This window comes from Muntiacus reevesi, chromosome 3 (assembly GCF_963930625.1).
Source record: "Muntiacus reevesi chromosome 3, mMunRee1.1, whole genome shotgun sequence".
NCBI classification, from domain to species: domain Eukaryota; kingdom Metazoa; phylum Chordata; class Mammalia; order Artiodactyla; family Cervidae; genus Muntiacus; species Muntiacus reevesi.
This window is the reverse complement of record NC_089251.1, coordinates 108,424,068-108,446,643: the sequence shown is the minus strand read 5'-3', so window position 1 is coordinate 108,446,643 and position 22,576 is coordinate 108,424,068. Positions and strand designations below refer to the sequence as shown.

Sequence of the window (22,576 nt, the reverse complement as noted above, 5' to 3'; positions counted from 1 at the left end):
AAAGGCTGTGGTGGGAGTGTTTACACCATGGAAACTGGTAGATGCTACAAATAAACCACCCTCTGCGGCCAAAGCCAGTTTACCAGCACATCAGTGCTATGAAAAGCCTTCAAGAGATTGATATCCAATACACTTTGAAAGAGCAAATATATTATGCTCTGGAAAGTCCCCCAACATTAAAGTCAGCTGCTCTTTGCTTATATAGCCCGGGGTTGACTTGTGGGCTTTCCTGGTAGCTCAGCAGTAGGGAATCCACCTGCGGTGCAGGAGCTGCAAGAACCGTGGGTTCGATCCCTGGGTCAGAAAGAGCCTCTGGAGAAGTAAATGGCAACCCATTCCAGCTTTCTTACCTGGGAAATCCTATGGACAGAGGAGCCTGGCAGGCTATGGTCTGCAGGGTCGCAGAGAGTCGGATACCACTGAGCATGATGACTTGTTTTGTATATACCCCTGCCATTGGTTAGGACCTAGTCCTCGCATTTGACACAGTGGGAGTTAAGCATTCGTGTACACAGGATAACTTGGGGGCACTAGTAAAAATGCATCTTCCAGGGCCTACCCTTAGAGTTTTGGATTCATGGGAATCTGCATTTTATCAGGAAACACAATTGGTTATAACGCAGAAATCGGCACACAAAAGTTGTTTGACCTTCGGGCCAACTCTGTTCTCCACAGTTTAAGGGGTCATGCTAAATGGTAGTAATTAAAATGTTTAGCCAGTGCCAAATCCTCTTTTTTTTTTTTAATTTGGTAAATGCCACAGGATGTGCAGGATCTCAGCTCCCCGATCAAGGATTGAACCTTGTCCACAGCAGTGAAAGCACCAAGTCCTAACCACTGGACCACCAAGGAACCCCCAGATTCTCCTTTAACATTAGGTTCGGGGAATTCCCTGGCAGCCCAGTGGTTAGGACTCCACACTTCCACTTCAGGGAGCATGGGTTCAATCCCTGGGCAAGGAACTAAGATTCTACATGCTATGTGCCGAAGCTCCCCCAAAAAATTAGCTTCAGCCATCTTCCTCCCCCTAAACCGAGGCTAACTAGAGCTCTCTCCAGCTTGAGTGTCCTTCTGTCTTCTGGAAGAAGGTCAAGGCACATCAGATGGCTAGGGAGATAGACAAAAAAAAAGGGGGGGGGGGTAGGGCCTAGATAATGCAGAGACTGAGTGTCCACAGGGAGCTGACAGGAGATGGGAGGCTCCATTCTGCAGGAACATTATAGAAAAAGATGTTCCATGATGCAATCACCAGTGAGCAGTCAGTGGCGTGAACCCGGGAACCTCAGGTCCTGCTTGGGTGGGGTAGCCGCTGTAAGTTGTGTAGATGTGAGGCCAAGGTTCCCACCAGGCAGAATGGCCTGGCTGAACGATGATACTAGCTCAGACAGGCTTTGAGTCAAGTCCAGCCCGGAAGGACCAGGGGAATATCACAGATCACAGGGTCAGTGGTCAAATAAGCTTAAGCAGGAAAGTTCAGGCAGGTTCCCGAGGTCCTTGGCGGGCGTCGTGAGCGCCAGAGCTGAGGAAATGTACACGAGATTGTTGACTCCGGGCAGAAGCTGTTTGTCTTGTGCTCTCCCACACTTGCCCTGCTGTACTTGGCCTGATCAGAGCCCCAGGGTTTGACCTGCTACCCAGAGGCAGAACGGGGACTCCTCCGGTGAAGCCTTGTCCCAGCTGGGACAGGGCCAGGCTTCCCTCCAGTTCCTCATACACAGTCCAGAATGTTCCCCTTCCTCTGTTCAAGCTCCCTGAAACCCAGGTGTGGGGTAGGGCTCCTGGGGGCTCCCTAGCCCTGAAGGGCACACTCCTTTTTCTGTAGGAAATGGCCAGTGATGAGCTGCGGGAACTGAGGAATGCCATGACCCAGGAGGCCATCCGCGAGCACCAGATGGCCAAGACAGGCGGCACCACGACCGACCTCTTCCAGTGCAGCAAATGCAGGAAGAAGAACTGCACCTATAACCAGGCATGGCGTGGGGCGGGGACCGGAAGGAGCTGAGGGACCAGCCGGCAGGGAGAAGGGGCTAGAACTCTAGGCTGCGGAGAGGGGCACGTCCTGGTTCACCAGCGTGATACATCTGTGGCTTCTAGAAAAGATGCAGAGAGAAGCACCCAGAGCTATGTCTGTGAGGTGCCACCAGGATCTGACCTGCAGCCAGAATAAGAAGGACCAGACCTAAAAGGGGCCCAGAACTTCTGCAGAGTCACAGATGATTGGAAGGGAACTTGGCAATAAAAACTCTGCTTACTCATTTCACACACAGGGGGACTGAAGTTCCAGAGGGGACAGGCTTTGTCTAAAGCGGCAAAGACGGTTAGTGGCAGAGAGAGTAATAAACCCAGATGCAGACCTTCCTGCCTGTAGTCCAGCCACCTTGGTGGTAAAGCCTAAGGGACCGAGCCCTGAGTCCTGAGGGTGAAGACCACTGCCCTGGCCTGGCCTCCTGATCTGGGTTACACAGGTTATACCCTTGAGACACCAATATTCTTGGATTTGGATTAGTGCGCTGTTATTCTAGAGCTCTATTCATTCCCCCGTCTGCTTGTCAAGCCCCTTGCCGCTGGGGGCGTGTGGCTGCAGCAGAAATACAGTGGTCGGCCCTGCCTTCCAGGAGTCCCTCGGAGAGTTCCCACTCAGGAATCCGAAGATGCGTGTGCAGGTTCCTGCTCTCTGCAGAATTCTCTCTCCTGGGGTGTCATTGCTTTGCAGGGACAAGGCTGTGCTGTGCCATGTCCTCCTGGCCCGTGGCTGGGCACACTCATTAGCCAGGGGACTCCCTCCCACCCCATAGACACCAGCTGACACCGTTCACAGCTGAGAGTCTGCAAAGCCACAACTTGTTACATGTCATGGCCATCCAGGGTGGGCTGCAGAAAATCAGAACAGGAGTTGTTAAATCCAGAAATGCCTGGGATTTGCTGGGGCAGACCTGGTTTCGGCATCTGAACGGTCTAGTTAAAGGGATGAGAAACCAGAAAACAACACTAAATATCCCCCATGACCTTCAAATCCTCTTTCCTCTCTGGGCCTCCGTTCTTCCACCTGTAAAATGAAGAAGAAACGGAATGATCCCTAAGAGTGCTTCCAGCTCACTCAGTTCTGATCAGAGAGGTACAACCAATAGGATGTGTTCATTTTTCCTGTAGGCGATGAGTCTTGAAGCAAGAGAATAAAGATCAGTTCAGAAGGATCAACAAGAAGAGTGAGAGTGCAGAGGTCAGGCTGAGCCAGTGAGATCCTGGAAGGGAGCCGATGGGCCTGTGAGGAGAGAGGGAAACATAGGCACACAGAACGGAGCGCTCAGTGATGAGGGTACTGCCAACGTGGCGTGGGAATAATGGGGCCAGCCTCTGCGATTTGACCGACTTCTGCAGTGGGAGCCATGGCAGGTCCAAGGGCAGGGCGGGTGACTTCACGAGTGGTCCCGCTCTCTTTTTTTCTCTCAGGTGCAGACACGCAGCGCTGATGAGCCCATGACGACCTTTGTCTTATGCAACGAGTGTGGCAATCGCTGGAAGGTCTGTATGTCTGTATCTTTCTTCCTCCCCTGTCATCCTCAGTTAAGGAGTAGTAGGCCCACAGTCCCAAACCAGGGGAGGCGGGGAGGGGGGCTTGCCAGCCTGCACACAGCAGGTCTGCAGAGCTGGAGATAGTGGTGCATTGTTGGGAAGGCAAAGCCAGAGGACACGTGTGTGTGCGTGTTTTTGTTTTGGAAAGCACCCAGAGGGGGTGGGGACAGCAGCCGGCATTTTATCACAGGATGGGCAAGTCTGTCATTTGAACACAGATCCCCGGGGTTGGTGGCGGGGGTGGAGGGGGAAGGAAAAACAATAGCCCTCTGCACTTGGACCACACCTCTCTGCAAAGTGCTTCCACAGATGCTATTTCCTTTGAGCCCAGCCACAGCCAGGGAGGTGGGGACGACTGAGCCCTGTCAAACGGGCACTGCTCTCAAATGCACCCAGGTCGTCCTCCCTCCTAAGGCGGCTCTGGGAAAGCCTTACGTTACCCAAGGCTGTAACCCAGGCAGCCCCAGCTCCCACAAAGGCGGTGGTTTTGTTTTCAGGCGTGGGAGCCAAGCAAAGGCTCCTCCGGGAGTGCTCCTGCCCGCCTCATCTTCTGAACCACCCGAGTGTGGTCACATGGTTAATGTCCCCTTCCAGTGCCATCTGATTTGCATGTGTGCTGTGCGATGTCTGGGTCACCGGGCAGCCGGCAGGGTGCTTCAAAAGTTGCCAAGTACTTATCGAGGACTGAGCATGAGACTGGGAGTCAGGAGCCTTGGTTTCCCGTCTCCTCTGCCCTACTCACTGTGACCCTGAGCATGTCACCCACCTCCCTGAGCTAAAGGGTGATACTAATGCCTTTCTCCCGGGCTGATTATGAGGACTATTACATATGCACACATGCTTTGCAACAACTACGAGAAATGTTCCTTCATAATATTACTCTCACTTTCAGATGAGGAAATTGAGCTGCTGAAATGGTTAACGAGCATAAAGCCTCGAAGTTTAGAGCATGAAAAGACAGTGCTCCAAATTCCTGATCGATTGACCTGTGACTTTATGAAGGGCCTTGACAGCCCCGGGGTCTCATAAGAACTGCCATGTTTTTTTAGGGTAAAAAGTCAGATGATTGTGTATTTTTTTCTTTCATTCACCTGTTGAGCACTTAGAGGTGAAGCCAGGATAATGGCCTACTGGCTTCAAGCATGGGTTTGGGTGTCAGGCTCAAATCCTAGCTTTATCACTCACAAAGTGACTTTGCCAAATGCCCTGACCTCTCTAGGCCTGGATTTCCTCATCTATAAAACAAGGGTAGGAATATAGCCCACAGAGCTATTTTGAGGATTAGAGAAGGTAATACATGTAAAAAATTAACAGGGCCTCTGACAGCTCAAATGGTATCTTTGTCAAATTAGGGAAAGGTGTTCTTCCTCCAGGTAGACGTAGCCTTGCACTTGGGTCCAGAACTTGGGAAACAGCAGGGATGGAGCTTCAGGCCCAACCTGCCCCTGTGGGGAGGCTGTCTTGTGAACAACCTGTACAACCACACAAAAAAGGCCTGAGCACATGTGTGCCTGGTACATAGAAACCGCCATTCTTGTTATTCCCAGTTGTTACCTATTAGTATTATGGGAGCTTGCAAGTCATTTCACCTGTCTGAACTGCTTCTTTACCTGTGAAAATGCAAGTATTATAATAGTCCTTATCTCACAGGGTAGCTATGAGGATGAAATGAGTTGATATGTGTTAATACTGCTTAGCCCAGAGTAAGTGCTCAATAAACGGTAACTTTTGTGAGTATTACTCTTGGGCAAAAGACATTCTACATGCTCCAAACCCAGCTCCTCCTCCCTGATTCCTGGAGAGAAACTGGAATTTGAAAGTTGGAGAGGCAGGTCCCACTAGAGGTGGCAGCTACGTGGCTTTGGACAAAATTTCCAGGTAGTGTCCGCTGCCATGTGGGAGGCCTGCTGTCTAACCAAGCTATGAGGAATAGTCATGGTGATGTTTCTGATCATAAATTGAGCGCCCACCACATGTCCGGCATCAAATTTCCATTCATTGCTTGATTATCTTTTTCATCATGGATCGGCATTATGATCCCATTTTACAGATGAGTAATTTGTTCAGGGTTGCACCGCTAATAGTGACAGAGCGGGGATCTGGACTGGTCTGTGTGGCTCCAGGCTTCCAAGGTGGCTCAGTGGTAAAGAATCTGCTTGCCAACGTGGGAGACGCAGGCTCAATCCCTGGGCTGAGGGAGGAGGAAACGGCAACCCACTCCAGTGTTCTTGCCTGAAAAATCCCATGGACAGAGGAGCCTGGCGGGCTACAGTCCATGGGGTCGCAAAGAGTCAGACACGACAGTGAATGAACACAATCCTGCGTGGCTCCAGACCCCACCTTCCCTTTCACGTCCCCTCCACGTGCCTTTACCCTCTGAGTGGCGCAAAGAAAGTTCTAAAATGCTGTTGCCTTCTTGGTTTTGTAGTTCTGCTGACAGAACCACCAACCAGGATTTCAGTGAACAAGGTGAGGAAGAATAAAGAGAAGACACCAAGCCCTTCGTAAACTGGAGAAAAATAAAAATGAAAATGAAGAGAAATGCTGAACTCTGAATGGGGCATTAGGGATCAGAGGGAGAGTTCTTTTGCAAATTAATAATCATTTATCAATAGAGATGGGCTTCCCAGGTGGCTCAGTAGGTAAAGAATCCCCCTTTTGATGCAGGAGTTTTAGGAGACTCGGGTTCAATCCCTGGGTCAGGAAGATCCGCTGGAGGAGGAAATGGCAATCCACTCCAGTATTCTTGCCTGGGAAACTCCACAGACAGAGGAGCCTGGTGGGATTCAGTCCATGGGGTCACAAAGGGTCGGACACGACTGAGCCCGGCCCAGCAGCAGCACACGGATGGGCACTGACTAATCGGGGAGGCTAAGTGGGGTGTGGTTCTAAGTCCACGTAGACAGGCCTCTTGCAGAAACTCAAGACTTCAGAGCCCCAGAGCTAAGGTGCAGTATATTGCAGTAGCTGGCAGACCTTTGCTTTGAGTCCCTTCCCTCACATCTGAACCTCTCAGCCTTTTCTGAGTTGAAAAATACCAGACTGACTCAGATCTTACCCACTCCACTGTGAGTCACACGTGCAGAACAGTTGGCACACGGCGTCAAATTTGGCTAAGGCAGACATGACTTCCACGCCATGTAGGAAGATCTCTTCCCCGCCCATCATCTCTTCTCAAACTCTGCTCTTCCCTGTTCTAGCTGATCTGGGTGCAGGGCTCTCAGGACTCCAGACAGGCCACACATCATCTTGAGCCCAGGGTTTCTGAGTGAAGAAGTGCCTGAGCTTGGCGGTCCCCGGGAGATCCTGAGCCTTGGAACCCGTCCAGGCCCAGGCAATGCGCTCCTCACAGCTCTGTTGTGGCCTGAGCTACAGAGGAAGTCTGCAGGACACAAGGCCCCTCTTGTGCTTCTCCCACGATGAAGCTGGCTTGCTTTTTAAGCCAATAGGAAACTTTAGGCGAAGCTGGAACCTTCTGAAAAAGCCCTGGGAGCAGGTCTGGTGCATCTGTCCTGAGTCTCAGTCTCTGACTGTCCCTGGCCTTCCAGCAGCCCTAGGCTGAGCCTCCTGGACACTTGTTTCCTGAAATAACTAACTCGTAAGAGCTTGTGAAACAAAAAGAGGCTATCCGGGTGGCTCAGTGGTAAAGAATCTGCCTGCCAATGCAGGAGACGCGGGTTCGATCCCTGGGTCGGGAAGATCCCCTGGAGGAGGAAATGGCAGTCCACTCCAGTATTCTTGCCTGGAGAATCCCATGCACAGAGGAGCCTGGCGGGCTACAGTCCCTGGGGTCGAAAAAAGTAGGACACGACTTAACGACTGAACACGCAGGAGCTTGTGAACTCCTGGGAGCCTGGGCGAGTCCCTTCGCCTCTCTGAGTCATTTACTTCCTTGTTAAAAATGGGAGTGGTCCTATGCTTGCTTCAGAGCATTTCCATCTGCCTTGGGGTTCTCTCTTAGGGCAGTTTTTGGGGTAACTTCAGCCCACGTTTCTTATGTGCCCTGGCGTCATCCATTCTGGAATTTATCACTTTCCTCTTTCTATCCAACTGCCTCTTCCAATAGATGAAGCCTGTAAATAAACCGTGTACCTGCCACCATTTCCAGCTTTTCAGCAGTCAGATTTGGGATGGGTCCTTTGGGAAGATGGAAAATTCACTCACAGAAGATATAATACCCAAAGCTCATAAATATCAGATCCAAGACCGAAACTCTGGTCTTCTGCTTCCTGTCATTGTGCTCGAGGCTGAGAGATGCAGGGCCAGACACAGTGCTCTGCCCCCACCTTCCAGGAACCCTCAGCCTGGCAGGGAAAGAAACCCACAGGCACAGACTTCCACACCAGATGGGATAGGGGGATGTCATACATGCCTGAGGTATGAGTGTCACCCGCAAAAAGGCAGAGGGACATTGCTTAAGATACCCAGGTACTTCTTCAACTGTAATATGGGTAGGAATCCCCTGAGGATCATGTTAAAATTCAGATTCTGATTCAGTGTGTCTGGGCTGGGACCTGAGATTTTTTTCATTTCCAATAAGCTCCCAGGTGATTCCAATGCTGCTGATCCACAGATCACACTTTGAGTAGTCATGGTTGAGATACCTAGACTTTTCTCTGCAATATCTCAGCCTTCTTCCAAATGTCCACAAATCAAAAGCAGAGGGTTTCCTAGGTGGCTCAGGTGGCCCAAAATGGATTAAACAACAACAACAAAAAAAATGCAGAACAAAATATCAACCACTATTAATACAATAATGTCAATAAATGTTACTTTGGGGCTATTTAAAGATGGTAGCCTGGGTGATCTTCAGTACTCACTTTCCATCTGAATATCCATTGTGCTTCTGGTGTCAGGGATTTACAGCAAAGGAAAAAACACAAAACTGAATCTCCACCCTCAATAACCTTACTGTTTACAAAGATGAGTCAGAGTAAACAGCAGAAGAACAAGTCGTCTCCAGTTCCCATATCTATACAGTTCACATCTACGTTCACAAGAGGACACAGAAAAGCATGAATAGGCCTCGGACTGTCAGTCAGCAGGCATCAGGACCTTCCCAAGCTTCCTGTATCCACTTGGGACCCCCTCCAAGGCATGCTGTCCACTGCAGTGACCAGAATAGGCTTTTTGAAACTGCAGATCTGATCATGTTGCAGCCCCCCACTCCATCATCTCTGTCTAGAGCCCTCCATGTTTTCCCACTGCTTGTGGCAGAGCCCACAACGTCCTGCAGTGCTGGCCTCGGCCTCTCCCCGACCTTTGTGCTCCAGCCACACTGGTCAAGCTGTGCTCCTTACCACGTGGGCTTTGCATTCACTGTTGTCAGGAACACGTGGTTTAACCCCTTGCCCTCTTCATCTTATCAGTTTTAGAGTCTCCCTTACCCATTCCTTCTCTCCACTGCCACCATCAACATTTTCTCTCACGTTTTTTTTTTTGGCGGGGGTGGGGATTGATGCAAAGGCCTCATACGCAACTCAAAACACTCCCAACTCAAAACACTCCCAACTCAAAACACTCTCCACCTGGACTTGCCTGGCAGTCCAGAGGTTAAGATTCTGGGCTTTCAATACAGGGGGCACAGGCTCAATCCCTGGAGAGGGTACTAAGATCCCATAGGCTGTGCGGTATGGCCAAAAAAAAAAAAAACAACAAAACCACCCCCTACCTTAACTGCATGAGCCATGCATGGCTCTAAGCATCAGTCCCTCATTTTCAGTGGATTTTCACCAGCTGTCCTTGGTCTGACTTGAAAAGCTCCTCTTCTCCTATCTTTTAGTGGTTTATCTTCCACCCTTGCTGCCTCTTATGCTACGCCAGCCTAAGGGAGGTATTTGTCCTGTTCTTGCAAACCTAATGGACCTTCCCAACTATGGCTGCCTATTTTGACCCCACCCCCATCCCAGTCCAAATCTTACATTTTCTTCAAGGCTCATGTCTTCTCTATGAAGTCTTCTCTGATCCCCTGGCTGAAAGATATGGCTCCTCAGAACTTCTACAGTACTATAAAATGCTAATAATTTTTACACCGCATTGTACCATGACAAAGATCATTTCTTTGTATGACAGTGTCAATATTTTTTTTTTTTTAATTTTTCAGTGGGTTTTGTCATACATTGACATGAATCAGCCATAGAGTTACACGTATTCCCCATCCCGGGACAGTGTCAATATTATCTATTAATTATTGAGCATTTACTAGCTGAGTATCTTGAGCACATTATGTAAATATCATGCCTTCATCCTTCATTTGTAAAATGATGGAAATAATAACACTGAGCTCATAGGGTCGTTGTGAGGATTCATTAGAATCACACCTGACACAAAGCACCCAATTAGTGAGTATTAGCTATTGGTGTGAGTATGAGGCGGTGGCGGGGGGGGCGGCGGTACTTTATATTGTCTCAACTAACCCTCAGACCCCCTGAACTAGGTTACTATTATTATACTTTTTTTTTTTAAACATGTGGGTTGAGAACTGGTGGGTCTTAAATGAAGTTGTGTGCAAAAACAAAAAAAAATTGTGGGGAAATATACATAACAAAAAATTAGCCATCTTAACCATTTTTAAATGTACATACAGTCCAGTAATAAAGAACATTCACACTATTGTGTAGCCAATCTCCAAAACTTTTCGTTTCGCAAAACTAAACTTCTATTCCTATTAAACAGTTCCCCATTTCCTCCTTCCCTAGTCCCTGGCAAGCCCTATTCTACTTTATGTTTCTATGTATTGTATTATTATACTGGTTTTACAGACTGAGAAATCCAAGGTTCAGAGAGTAATCTGCTTCGAGGAGACAGAATCTGGACTTGAACTCGGGGCCCCATGCACACTCGGAGTCACTCTGAAGTATGGTGTCACCTGAGACCGCATCTGTGATGCGTTTACCTGCCCCATGACCATCGTGGCCAGCATGTGCCAGGGCCCTCCTCTGGGCCCCTGCGTTTTGCAGCCATTCTCACATGTAATCCTCACGACACCCTTGCAATCACTGAGGGGCAGTGTTCTATCTCCCAGCGCAGAGCTGATACAGGACAGATCAGGCCTGATGCCTGTCAATAGATTAAACAATACGAAATAAGCCTGTGGCACATTTTTAAAGCAATTGTTTACATTTTTTTCAGTGTTGACACTCAGGAGAAAACCAGCTGAAATGCAAGAGGTCAGAAAGAGCTTCCCAGTCCCGCCCCCGCAGAGTCAATCTGCTCTTCTCACCCCAGGCCACCCCCAACCCCATCTGCACCTTGTCACCAGCATCGTTGAGTCACAGCCAGGGCCAGAGGCGGGCGGGCGGGCAAAGGCACATCAGGGACTGTGCTTGCTCTGCTTTCTCCCCTGCCACTCCACCCCCACGTCCTTCCCTCCAACCAGACCCAATCCTGACCATTCTGAAACACGCTCTGTCCTTTCACGCCTCCGTGGCTGCGCACATGCTGTTCTGGAAGACTGGAATGCTTTCCCTTCCCTCGTTCTCCACCTCCAAGACTCCTACGGTCTTTGCGAGCCAGCTCCGCCGTGGCCTCCTCTGTGAAGACTCCTCCCCTACCCACCTCCCCAAGCTGTGAGTCCGCCCCTCTTTGGAGCAGACTAGTTCGCGTCAAAGTGCTCTCGCGTCTGGGCTGCAGTGACTGTCTGTAACTCAACGTGTCCCCCACGCTCCCAGCTCCTTGTGCTAAGATGAGGCTTTATCTCTGCTCCCAGCACGGGTAAAGAGGATTTTAGATCACTGATTTTTATTTTTTTCATGTTCCTGGTATATTTCAAAATGAAGAGATAACAAGATCACAAATATTGAGGCATCTTTTTCAATGTCTTGCAAACGAATGCTTCCAGATACAAAAAATTATAATTGTGCTGCTCACAGGATAATTATAGGATTAAGATATATGAATAAATATATATAATTTATTAAAGTGTAAAAATATACTTTTATATTATTTATATTTGTATAAATATATATTGTATTTATACATTATACTATATATATTAAAGACTTATTAAGATATAATAATTTATAGTGCTCAGTAGGCATAGCAGTCTGTTAATAAGAAACAAGCTTCAGGATATGCAAGGAGGCTCTTTGATCAAATTGGTCAGTGGATGTGACATAATGTAAAACCCCATTTGGAGACACTGTCAAAAGCCTAAATTGGAGACTGTAATGAAACTGTTCTCCTGGCCCCTTTCTCCAGTGGCAGGCTGTGCTGCTGCCTCTGCACACAGTAGGCGCTGATTGCATGCTGAAAAATGGGAACAAACACAGCTTTCCAAGTTACTTACTGAAAACCCACCCACAGTACGTATTCATGAAAAACAATGAAGTCCTGAACAATGGGGCAGGAAGCCACCTCCTTCTCCAGTGACCCCAACCCTCAGAGTCCAGCTGAAGGCTGCAACAGGAAAGCCCTCACCCAGAGTCTTTCCTCCCCCTCCTCCCCACTGCCCACCCCCCCAGGGGCACCAAATGCACTCTTGCTTTCCATCCACTCTCAGCCCCCCTTCTTCTCAACCCTCAGAGGGTCCCAGGTGAAAAGAGAAAAGCACTTACTCATAGGAGGAGGCAAGCAGCCAAGCTGGGCTTGGAGAGTCGTCCTGCCCCGAGGCAGGCCTGAGGAATAAAGGAACAGCGGGCGAGAGGACAAAGAAGGACTTAAAGCTCTGCAACAAGGGGAAAGAAAAGGCCTAAGAAAGTTTTCAAAGCAATCTGTCAGAGAAGGGATGAAAAGGGAGCCCCACTGAGCCGAGGGGCTCGGCACTCACCTCACCTTCGACCCAGTTAGAAACCTGCAATCTCTGAGCTGATCTCTCTCTTCCTTGTCCCAGAGCTTTCCCTGGGAGCGTGAGGCCTCACCTTGCTGAGTTTTTGGTAGCCCCAAATACTTATGCTCTACTTGGCTCAATACGCCAGTTCTCTTGAACTCAACAAACTGACTCAACTGCCAGCTCCCTCTGGATTTTCAGCAGAAACACTCTGGATAATAAAGTCAGCAGATCTCCACAGCTATCCAGCCACTCTGACTTCTCAGATGTTCTGAGCCAGTGAAAATATCCACAGGCTTTCTGAAAGTCTCTCCTGCCACCAAAGGCAGGATTAATAGTAATATCAACGATCATCTGAGTGCTCTCTCTGTATAGAGTGCTTTAAATCATCTTACTGCTCACCACCACCTTAGGTATGGATTACCCAATTTCACCAGAAAGGGAAGCGGGCCTGGAGCGATTAAATGACTTTCCAAAGAGATCCACAGCCTGGATTCCAACCTAGGTCTGTCTGACCTTGATGCCCACACACTTCCCCCACTCAGGACACCGCCTCTTGGGGCTCCTCTACGATTCTATGTTTTTGTGTGTGTGGTTCCCATATTAATTTTAGATGGGGGAGGGATGGTACAATTCTGTGGTATCTAAAAAATTTCTTACCTCACAGTTGGCAGTGGGGAGTGGGGGTGTCTGCCTCCTGGTTGGGTAGGGTCCTGAGTTCTTTCTAAACACTTGAGTAATTAACCATAAATAACTGGGCACTGGGAACAGGACACTCACTAATAAAAGCGTAGCCTAGAGTCACGTTTGATGAAAAAAATTCAAGTCACTTGGTGGGTGGACATATCTGCAAAACAAAAGAAAAGCCCCTTTCCCGGCCCAGGCAGAGAAGTCTCCTGTACAGTTAGAGACAACAGGCTTCTGGGCACATGGCCAAGGTTCTGGGGATATTTATAACTTGAAGAGGGTGGGAGTCCCTAATAAGCTGCTATATTCTTTTTCCATCACTTCCCTCTCCAAGGCTACAGCGAGCTCGGAGCTCTCCTTCGCGCAGAATGCCTGCTCTCCCTAGTGCTCCGCTTCCATTGTCTCATTTTCTCATCCTGGCTGGGGAAAGGGAAGGCTTCAAGTCCTTCCGTTCGGAAGAGCTCCAGTTGAATGCAGCTTAGCTCCTGGTGGTATTTTTTGGCTAGTTGCTGTGGTCTCAGAGAACTCCCTAGGAGCCTGTGGTTTCTCTGAGCTGCCTGAGAGTCTGATGTTTCGGGAATTCTGTGAGTCTTTGGGAACCGCCTACCATCTCTGGGCTTTGCCTGCATGTCTACGGATTCGAGATCTACCTGCAGGTCTAAGATACCCAGGATCTGCCGGTGATCCCTAGAATCTTTCCAAACGTCCGCAGTCTCAAGAGAACTCTGCCTGCGGATTTGAAATCTGTTTTGAGGCCTCCTGGATCTTTTGAAGCCGGAGACCTAACGCATCTTTTGCGGGTCAGGAGGTGAGTCTGTTGCTTCTCAATTCGGGTTTTCGGCTTCCTGCCTTAAGTCAGTCAAGGGCTGGTAACATCCTGAGAGCCCGTTGGGCTTAGGCCGTTAGAGGCCCACGATCCCATCGACGCGGGAGGCCGCCAGGAACTCTTTTAGCAGGCAAGCCCTCGCGGATAACAAGGACAGGCTTTCCGAACCCCCGGGCCCGGCTCGCTCCACCTTACGCGCCCTATAACCCACCCTCGCTTCTGACTTCGCTCCGGCTTTTGCTTCCCCTCCGCTAGGCGCAAATCAGCCGGCCGCTCAAGGGGAGCCTGTTTTAAGGACGCGGTCGGATATCCCTACAGGGTTAACAGCGATGGAGCCGGGACCCAGCCGGGCCGTGCCGCGGACCTCACTCTCCTGCGGACGGGCTGCGCGGTGCCTCCTGGGAGTTGTAGTCTGCGAAGCAGTGTGAGAATGCCGCGGTGGCTGCTGGGAGATGTAGTGCGTGGGTGGAGCTCAAAGTTCCAGCGCGGCCGCCGAGTCTCCCCAGGGGAGTGGGCGGCTGCTGCTTTCCTCTCAAGTCCGGGTCGTCAGATGAGAGCTAATCCCAGAGGAACCCAACACAGGCCAGCACCTATATCAGGCCCAATGTCGCAGTTAACCTCAACTTAAGCTCGACTCAAGATAAACTTCTAGGGGTGTGAGGAGAAGCAGGGCAACCTCTCCGGCTTAATCCGGCTGCTCTCTCCAAGAGAAGAAAGTGAAAGATACTCCGCCCTGGCTAGGAGGACGCGCTTTTTTTCTTCACCCTTTTGTTCTTTCCCTCCGTGGCTTTTGGCCTCTTGACTGGCCTTTGTACGACAGAATGGAACTCCAACTCCCGACAGGCCACGGGGTCGGACGCAGGCGCGCTAAAGGGGCTCCGCCGGGCTACGGGAGGCGGGCCTAATACTCGGAATCTAATTGGCAGAGTGCTTTGGGAGCTTCGCTCGCTGATTGGCCGAGGCAGCTGCCGGAAAGGGCCCAGCCTCGCCATGGAGGAGCAGAGGCGTTCTGTGGGCTGGGCTGAGAGCCTCCTCCCTGAGAGAGCATCGGCTTGACCCCCGGGTCCGGGAGGGACCGAGCCAGGGGGTTGTCTTATTAAATTCTGGCAGCCTCCACCCCTTGGTGGCGGAGACACAGAGGGCGGGTCGCGCTCGAGGGTCAGGGAGGAGAGTGACCCGGCCCGGGTTCAGGGCCCTCCCCACCCGCCTGGGCGGCCAGAACTCCAGCCCCGGGGAGTGGGCAGGGCCTGTTTCTGTGCCTCACGCCCTGCTTTTCGCCTCCTTTAGCGCTGTCTGCTAGCTGCTTTTCCTGCTGTCTCTCCTGGGAGGCGAATCCTTGAGCCCGAGATGGCAGCCACCCTGCTCATGGCTGGGTCCCAGGTAAGCCGGGGGTGGCTTCTCGGACCCTGCCTGTGCTTAACCACCTCGTCCCCGCGTTTCTTTGCTCTGCAAATCCCTATGGGAAATTCCCCCGGATTAGTAATTCGCTTGCTTTGCCATTCTGCCTCCAGAGACCCAGTATCAGGACAGTATAGCCACAAACAAGCATTTATTGAACACCTGCTGTTTGCCTTTCAATACTAGGGAGACAAAGATGGATGGAACGTGCCCTCCCTGTCTGCTCGCAGTCTGTATGAAGACAGATGCATGCGGTTAGCCATGAAACTAGCGTGATAAAAGCACTATTTTCTGTAGGAGCAAGGTGCTGTGGGAACCAAGAAGTGGGAGTATTCTCTCTGAGGTGTGGGAGGGAGGAGTGGAGCAGAGCGCGGAATGGGCGGCGGGGAGGGGAGGGGGGGAGGGCACTGAGGAACAGCTGGTGCTGGAACAGGGTTTTAAGGAAGAGTAGGATTTCAGTAGTCCGAGGAAGATACTCCAAGAAAAGAGGAACGTTGTAGGTAAAGGTATGGAATGATGTAAATGTTCGATGTGTTCTGAGAAGAGTACTGTTAAGAGGAGGGCAGGGGTATCCGGCCATGGGACCAAAGCAATCTGCTCATAAATTGCTCTCTCCTGAACCACATCTCTTTGTTGCTTACTTATTTCTCCTTTGGATTCTACATATCAGACCTAATGCCTTTTGCCTTCTCAACAATTCTAGCCATGTCTCTCGTTTCAAGAAGAAAAATTGGTACTAACTTCCTAGATACCAAGTATTGAGGAAGCAATGTGTGATTTCAGGCACCTGTGACATTTGAAGATATGGCCATGTACCTCACCCGGGAAGAATGGAGACCTCTGGACCCCACACAAAGGGACATTTACAGGGATGTTATGCAGGAGAATTATGGAAATGTTGTCTCATTAGGTAAGAATTCTCTTTCTCCACCCCACGTTTTTTGAGACTGTCAAAAATGCCTTAGCTCTTTCAACACAACCTAGTTACTTGATTTTTAAAGCACCTAATTGGATTTTGGTGTGGGCTGAGTCCTCAGGCAGATCTTTGAGTGAGGGAATATCAAGGTCATATCGTCTAGGATGAAAGATTGTTTCTGTGCATTTTAGAAACACTCAGATTTCTTGTGCCCTGAATCATTTGCCATTCTCCAGCCTGTTTGTACAGATCACTGACCAAACAGGTCTGACATAATGGTACTTGCCAGGTTATAAATGCCCCTGTAAATGGTGCTTTTACTAGAAGATGAAGGGGTGCTGACCGAGGTTGACAGGAGGGCAAAAGCCACCTTTTTGTGTTTGTTTTGGCTTCAGAGCCCTAGCTTTGCCTCGGGTCCTTTATTTATCCACAGTAGGTACTTGTCTAGAGATGTTTCAGAGTTGATCATAGATTTTGAGTGTGTCAGATGCTGTTCCAGGAGAATCCTGAACTAAATGAGATCACAAATTCTATTAAAGAGGGAAGCTAATTTTTTTTTAATGGCCTGCAAACCTGTCTTTTCTGTGAGATACCCTTTTGTCTGGGTACAACTAGAATAAGCTGTTCTTGAGCTGAACAGTCTTTTGACTCACTTTGTCTCCTGTCAGGACTTGACAGAAGTTAGCAACCATGTATGGTTCACTAGGTTCTCTGCCATTCATTAGGATTATTTCTTTTTCTGAAAGCTTTATCCCCATAGCTTTTAACAAAGAAATGGCAACTGTGAAGGGTTTCCTATTTAACCTGGACTCTTTCTGATGTCTCAACTTTCTTGAATCCTTCCTTTAGAAATGCAACTAGAAATGACTCTGTCTACCCAGATCTGTTGTAGTCAGCAACCCAAGTATTCCACTTAACCCAACAAAAACAAGAAATGAGAATCTTAAAGAAATGTGAATTTATACGTCAGTGGTCCAGCCCAAGGAATGCTTGTTGGAAAGATGGAAACACCAAAAAAAAAAAAAAAGTTTCTTGCCCAAATAAGTTTGGGAATGGGTTAAATAATGTTTACAAGACTTTTTTTTACCTTCAGACTCCTCAGAACCTATAATCTGGTATCAGGGCATTTAAAATTTCTAGGAAGAGGATGTTGTATGCACCATTTACCAAACTAATTTGTCCATGGACCTTTTTCCCCCAGAATACCTAGTAACCTCTTTATAAAAAGTGTACCAAGAGACACAACTTGGAAAAGACGTGACTGGTAGAAAGTTTCTTATACACAGTGACTTTGTGTATTTTGATTTTCTTTTAAAGTCTTTACCTAGTCAATGCCAAAAGCATTCTGAACCAGGCATCTTTTTTGCCTTCTCCAACTGTCTCACTTCTGTTTGCATTAAAAGGCCAGTGAGGAGGACATCCCTTGCAGTCCAGTGCTTAAGACTCTGCTCTTCCAATGCAGAGGGTATGGGTTCAATTCCAGTCAGGGAACTAAGATCCCAAAAGCTGCATGGTGAGGCAGAAAAAAAAAAGTACAAAAAAAAAAAAAAAAAGCCACAGAAAAGCAGCAAGTAACATTTGGCAGTCATTTTTCCTGTCAAGTGAGACTTGCTATATATTGATAAAAATCTGTTTTTCTCTCCATGCTAACCCAGTAAGTCCATTTTTTTCCCCTAGTAGGTGCTTAGTGGATATTAAATAATGCTAATGATGAAGACTTGACAAGAACATACAATATACACACACATGCATTCACATACAAAATATGTAGGCTCTTTGCTTTTAGAAGTTCTAATTTAGAGTCTTATATTTTCTTTTATATATATATATTTATTTATTTGGCTGTGCTGGGTCTTAGTTGTGGCACACGGTTTTAATTGCAGCATGTGGGATCTAGTTCCCTGACCAGGGATCAAACCCTGGCCCCCTGTATTAGGAGCTTGAAGTCTTAGCCACTGGACCACCAGGGAAGTTCCTAGAGTCTTTTATATTTTCTATTTCTGGTTTTCTTCTTTTGAAACACCAGGAACGTATATAATTTGAATAAAGAACCATTAACTGTAGTGATTCAAAGCATTAACTTTTATCAGACACCTGGATTTGTATCTTAGCTTCACAATTTACTACTGTTTAACCTTTTGTGAACCATTTCTGTGGACCTTGGATTTCTCATTCATAAAGTGGAAATCATCATGATGTCTGGTGCTGAGGGTGGTTGAGGTAATTTACATAAAGAACTTAGCACAGTGCCCAGCACACAGTAGATCATTTTTGTGTGTGTTTACCAATAATATTCTTTACCCTTGATTACAGATTTTGAAATCAGGAGTGAAAACGAGGTGAATCCAAAGCAAGAGATTAGTGAAGATGTGGAATTTGAGACTGCATCTGAAAGACCTGTTGGTAATACTGAGGAAAATCCTGAAAGTGAAGAGGCCTTTGACAACAGGGATAGATCAGAAAGACAATGGGGAGATTTAACGGCAGAAGAGTGGGTAAGCTATCCTCTCCAGCAAGTCACAGATCTGCTTGTCCACAAAGAAGTCCACACAAGCATCCGATATCATATATGTTCTCATTGTGGAAAGGCCTTTAGTCAGATCTCAGACCTTAATCGGCATCAGAAAACTCACACGGGTGACAGACCCTATAAGTGTTATGAATGCGGGAAGGGCTTTAGTCGGAGTTCCCACCTTATTCAACATCAAAGAACACACACTGGGGAGAGGCCCTATGACTGTAATGAATGTGGGAAAAGTTTTGGAAGAAGCTCTCACCTCATTCAGCATCAGACAATCCACACTGGAGAAAAGCCTCACAAATGTAATGAGTGTGGGAAGAGTTTCTGCCGGCTGTCTCACCTCATCCAGCACCAAAGGACCCACAGTGGGGAAAAACCCTACGAGTGTGAGGAGTGTGGGAAAAGCTTCAGCCGGAGCTCTCACCTAGCTCAGCACCAGAGGACCCACACAGGTGAGAAGCCTTATGAATGTAACGAATGCGGGCGAGGCTTCAGTGAGAGATCTGATCTCATCAAACACTATCGCGTCCACACAGGGGAGAGACCCTACAAGTGTGATGAGTGTGGGAAGAATTTCAGTCAGAACTCTGACCTTGTGCGCCATCGCAGAGCCCACACGGGGGAAAAGCCGTACCACTGTAATGAATGTGGGGAGAATTTCAGCCGCATCTCACACTTGGTTCAGCACCAGAGAACCCACACTGGGGAAAAGCCATATGAATGTAATGCCTGTGGGAAAAGCTTCAGCCGGAGCTCTCACCTCATCACACACCAGAAAATTCACACTGGAGAGAAGCCCTACGAGTGCAACGAGTGTTGGCGAAGCTTTGGTGAAAGGTCAGACCTAATTAAACACCAGAGAACCCACACAGGAGAGAAACCCTATGAGTGTGTGCAGTGTGGAAAAGGATTCACCCAGAGCTCCAACCTCATCACACATCAAAGAGTTCATACAGGAGAAAAGCCTTATGAATGTACAGAATGTGAGAAGAGTTTCAGCCGGAGCTCAGCTCTTATTAAACATAAAAGAGTGCACACTGACTAAGTCCTGTAATTATGAATGGGGAATGATTCATTTGAAGGTACAATTGTATTCTGTATCAAAGAGCTCTGTCAAGACTGAAGCTTCTCTTACTGTGCTGAATTTCTTTCTTGTGGGTCACCATTTAAAATATCACAGAAGACAAGCCACTTGAAATTCTGACCCATGGCTTTGGGAATATTCTCTCTTGCAAAATAGTGATTTGTATTCCCTCAGTACTAGCGAATTATTTAATCAAAGTCAGCCTCACAAATAACTGGAAATCTGAAGACCAGGTGATAAATGCTGGTAAATGCTCAGGCCTGGAAATGGAGTAAATCTTTCAAAGTAATTTCTCCCATCCTTGACCCAAAGAGCTATACTAGGAGAAATGTTGAACTGTGATAGGGTGGTCACAGCTGCTTTGGAACAAAACAACCAGAGACTTTGCCTGAATTGCCACACCTATTCACTCACCATAGTAGCTGGGCACACACATCTTCCCTTCAAAGGGCTTTCTCCTTGAGTTGCTCATGCATTTGTATCTTTCTATCTTCCTGAGAGCAGGATTCTGCACGGTGAAGGCAATGATCATCGCTTTTCTCCTCATTGTTTCTAATTAACTTTTTTTAAAGCTTTCCTCTTTGTGAAAGCTAACTGAAGATTCAGATTGAAAGGAAAAATGAGACACAGATTTGGGGACCAAGGACTCATCAACAGTGGTGATTTTAGCAAGAGATACCCACTGTTGTTATTGCCATTGATCAGAATTTAAGAATTTTCTTTGGGGATCAATGTAGGGAATATTGTAGGGAAAATATCTTCAAGGAAAGCTAGGACCATAAGTGATGGTGGAGCATAAGGAGCAAGTGGAATTGACTGGGGAAGGAAGCATAGAGTTCCTTCCCAAGGAATCAGGTCGTTTCTGTGTTCTTTTCCCTCTACCCTTTAAGATCAAATCTCCCTGTACTGCTAACTCTAGGATTTGATAAGGGCCACATCCCAGTGTTTATCTTAGCTTGCATAAGGGCATGTGTATGTACAGTGAAATGTGTATTCTTGTTGTTTTTCCAATAGCAGAAACTGAATTCACACTGAATTAGCATGCTCTTGGGTGATATTGATCATGTGACAGAAAAACCGACATAACTCCAACGTGAGAAATGTCCTTTTGTTCATTCTTTATGAAAAAAATTTAAACACTAGTGCTCTTGTGTGCACTCTCCTGAAAGATCTGTACAGAACCAAGCACTTGTTTATATGTATTAGTCTTGGAGATAATTACCAAATAGGTTGATTGTCCTAGTCTCAGACTGAATGATCTTCTCTTTGCCCTAGTCACAAGGAATTAATAAACCTAGATAGGAATGTATTTCCATTCTCTCAGCTTACAAATTTAACCTGTTTATGTCAGCGTTGACCCAATTTAAGCCCAGTAATGTCAATTCTCCTTATCTCAGTTCAAATAGGAATTAAGAAATATCCCAAATGTTGATGCATATCCAAGCATTTGGGGGTGGGAGTGGGAGGGAATCAATGTCCAGGAATGGGGGCTAGAGTAAGGAATATATTTTTTCTTGAGTCTGCCCCAAATACTGTGCTTTATTGTGAGTGTTGTAACATTTGAAAAACTTTTGCCATAACTCTTTGGGACTTGGTGTTAAAAGAGCCAGTGGTCTTTCTTGGGTAGTGTACTATAGTGATTTCCTGTGATCCACCGCCCTGTGGGTCTGCATCCCTTGCAGTAACACAACCTCAGAAGTAACAGTGAAATACTCCACCAAGTAGATGTCTTTATGTTGTCACTCCTATTTAAATACAGATTTGGGCAGGGAGCATGTTCTTTGTTCTATACGAAATCTAGCTGTTAGTATTCCTATTTTAATTGTTGGATGACTTACATGTTCTTGATGACTAAAGTCAAACGTGTCTTTTTCCCATATCAGTATTGCTGATGGTTTTAATGAATACCAAAATTCTCCTGTTGTTTCTGTGAGCTGCTAGGGGCATTAGCTTTGGAATGGCCAGAGAAGATATCATCTCCATGACCTAACTGCATTTTACCTGCTTTTCCTTCTTTATTCTCCTGCCTTACCCCCAACTTGTTCCTTCTGCTCCTTTTGGCTTCTAAGTGCCCCAGCCTTCTCAGCAGACATGTACACTCCAGTTGGGAAGTTAAAAGGGCAGAGGGCCAGACCAGCTCTATCTCCTCTCTTCCTGCCAGTTGTTGCCCATTTGCTGCATTGAACTCTGTGTAAAGTTATCCGTCAGTCTCTCTTTGCTAAAGCTTTCTGCATGCCTTCTGCTCCCAAGTCTCTGGCTGCTTCTGCACATACCCTGAACACATTGTGCCTGTTTTCTATGGTTGTGGAGAGTGAGTGAACAAATTAAGTATGTAGCGCAGTTTTCCTTCTGGTATTGGTCACAGTTATACTAGTGTCTATCTACATCTGTATTATTCTAACAACAATATTCTGTAATTAAAAGTAAAATTTTTAAAATCAAAAAGCGGAGAATTATTTTAGTAATTCAGCACCAATTCACAAAACAACTTTTCATCGGATTCATTAAAATTGGGCACAATTGGTTTTTTATATTGATGCCTTTGTACAGATGTTCTTGTGGGAACCTGGGAAGTGTCTTCACATATTGGTCAACCTTTTGGATATTGCCATATTTTGGGGAGATGCAAAAACCTGGGCATTTCCTATGAAGATTAGGCTGATGGCAAAGCAACATGGAAATATTTGGTATGGGTAACTCATTAACTTTGGGGAAGGAAAACAAAAGCAAAAAAAAAAAAAACCAAAAGGAAAAAATGAGGGGAGGCCATATTGCTTGAAGGAGATATTTTTGGGTATCTGTTA

General features: G+C 47.4%; 2 protein-coding genes across 9 annotated transcripts in view; both read left to right on the top strand.

The window, feature by feature from the left end:
* The window catches only part of TCEA3 (transcription elongation factor A3), a 43,756-nt gene extending 36,104 nt beyond the window's left edge, over positions 1 to 7,652 (top strand). The window contains exons 9-12 of one of the 2 annotated variants that reach the window (XM_065930040.1): positions 1,823 to 1,969; positions 3,451 to 3,522; positions 6,002 to 6,042; positions 6,774 to 7,652. In XM_065930040.1, the coding sequence (XP_065786112.1) occupies positions 1,823 to 1,969; positions 3,451 to 3,522; positions 6,002 to 6,010 (228 nt within the window). In that variant the 3' untranslated portion in view covers positions 6,011 to 6,042; positions 6,774 to 7,652. Of the gene's footprint in view, positions 1 to 1,822; positions 1,970 to 3,450; positions 3,523 to 6,001; positions 6,748 to 6,773 lie in introns of those variants that run through there. The other variant, XM_065930039.1, reaches the window with a different exon arrangement.
* A 5,797-nt stretch (positions 7,653 to 13,449) lies between these two features.
* On the top strand, positions 13,450 to 22,262 carry ZNF436 (zinc finger protein 436). 7 transcript variants are annotated; one of them, XM_065930033.1, is made up of 4 exons: positions 13,450 to 13,835; positions 15,141 to 15,233; positions 16,035 to 16,161; positions 18,481 to 22,262. In XM_065930033.1, the coding sequence occupies exons 2-4, from the start codon at positions 15,201 to 15,203 to the stop codon at positions 19,731 to 19,733; spliced, it is 1,413 nt and encodes a 470-aa protein (XP_065786105.1). In that variant the 5' UTR covers positions 13,450 to 13,835; positions 15,141 to 15,200; the 3' UTR covers positions 19,734 to 22,262. The 7 variants fall into 7 exon arrangements, with proteins under 7 accessions (XP_065786105.1, XP_065786109.1, XP_065786104.1 ...); XM_065930032.1 differs by lacking the exon at positions 13,450 to 13,835 and adding an exon at positions 14,260 to 14,277; XM_065930031.1 differs by lacking the exon at positions 13,450 to 13,835 and adding an exon at positions 14,350 to 14,940.
* Positions 22,263 to 22,576: the final 314 nt, after the last annotated feature.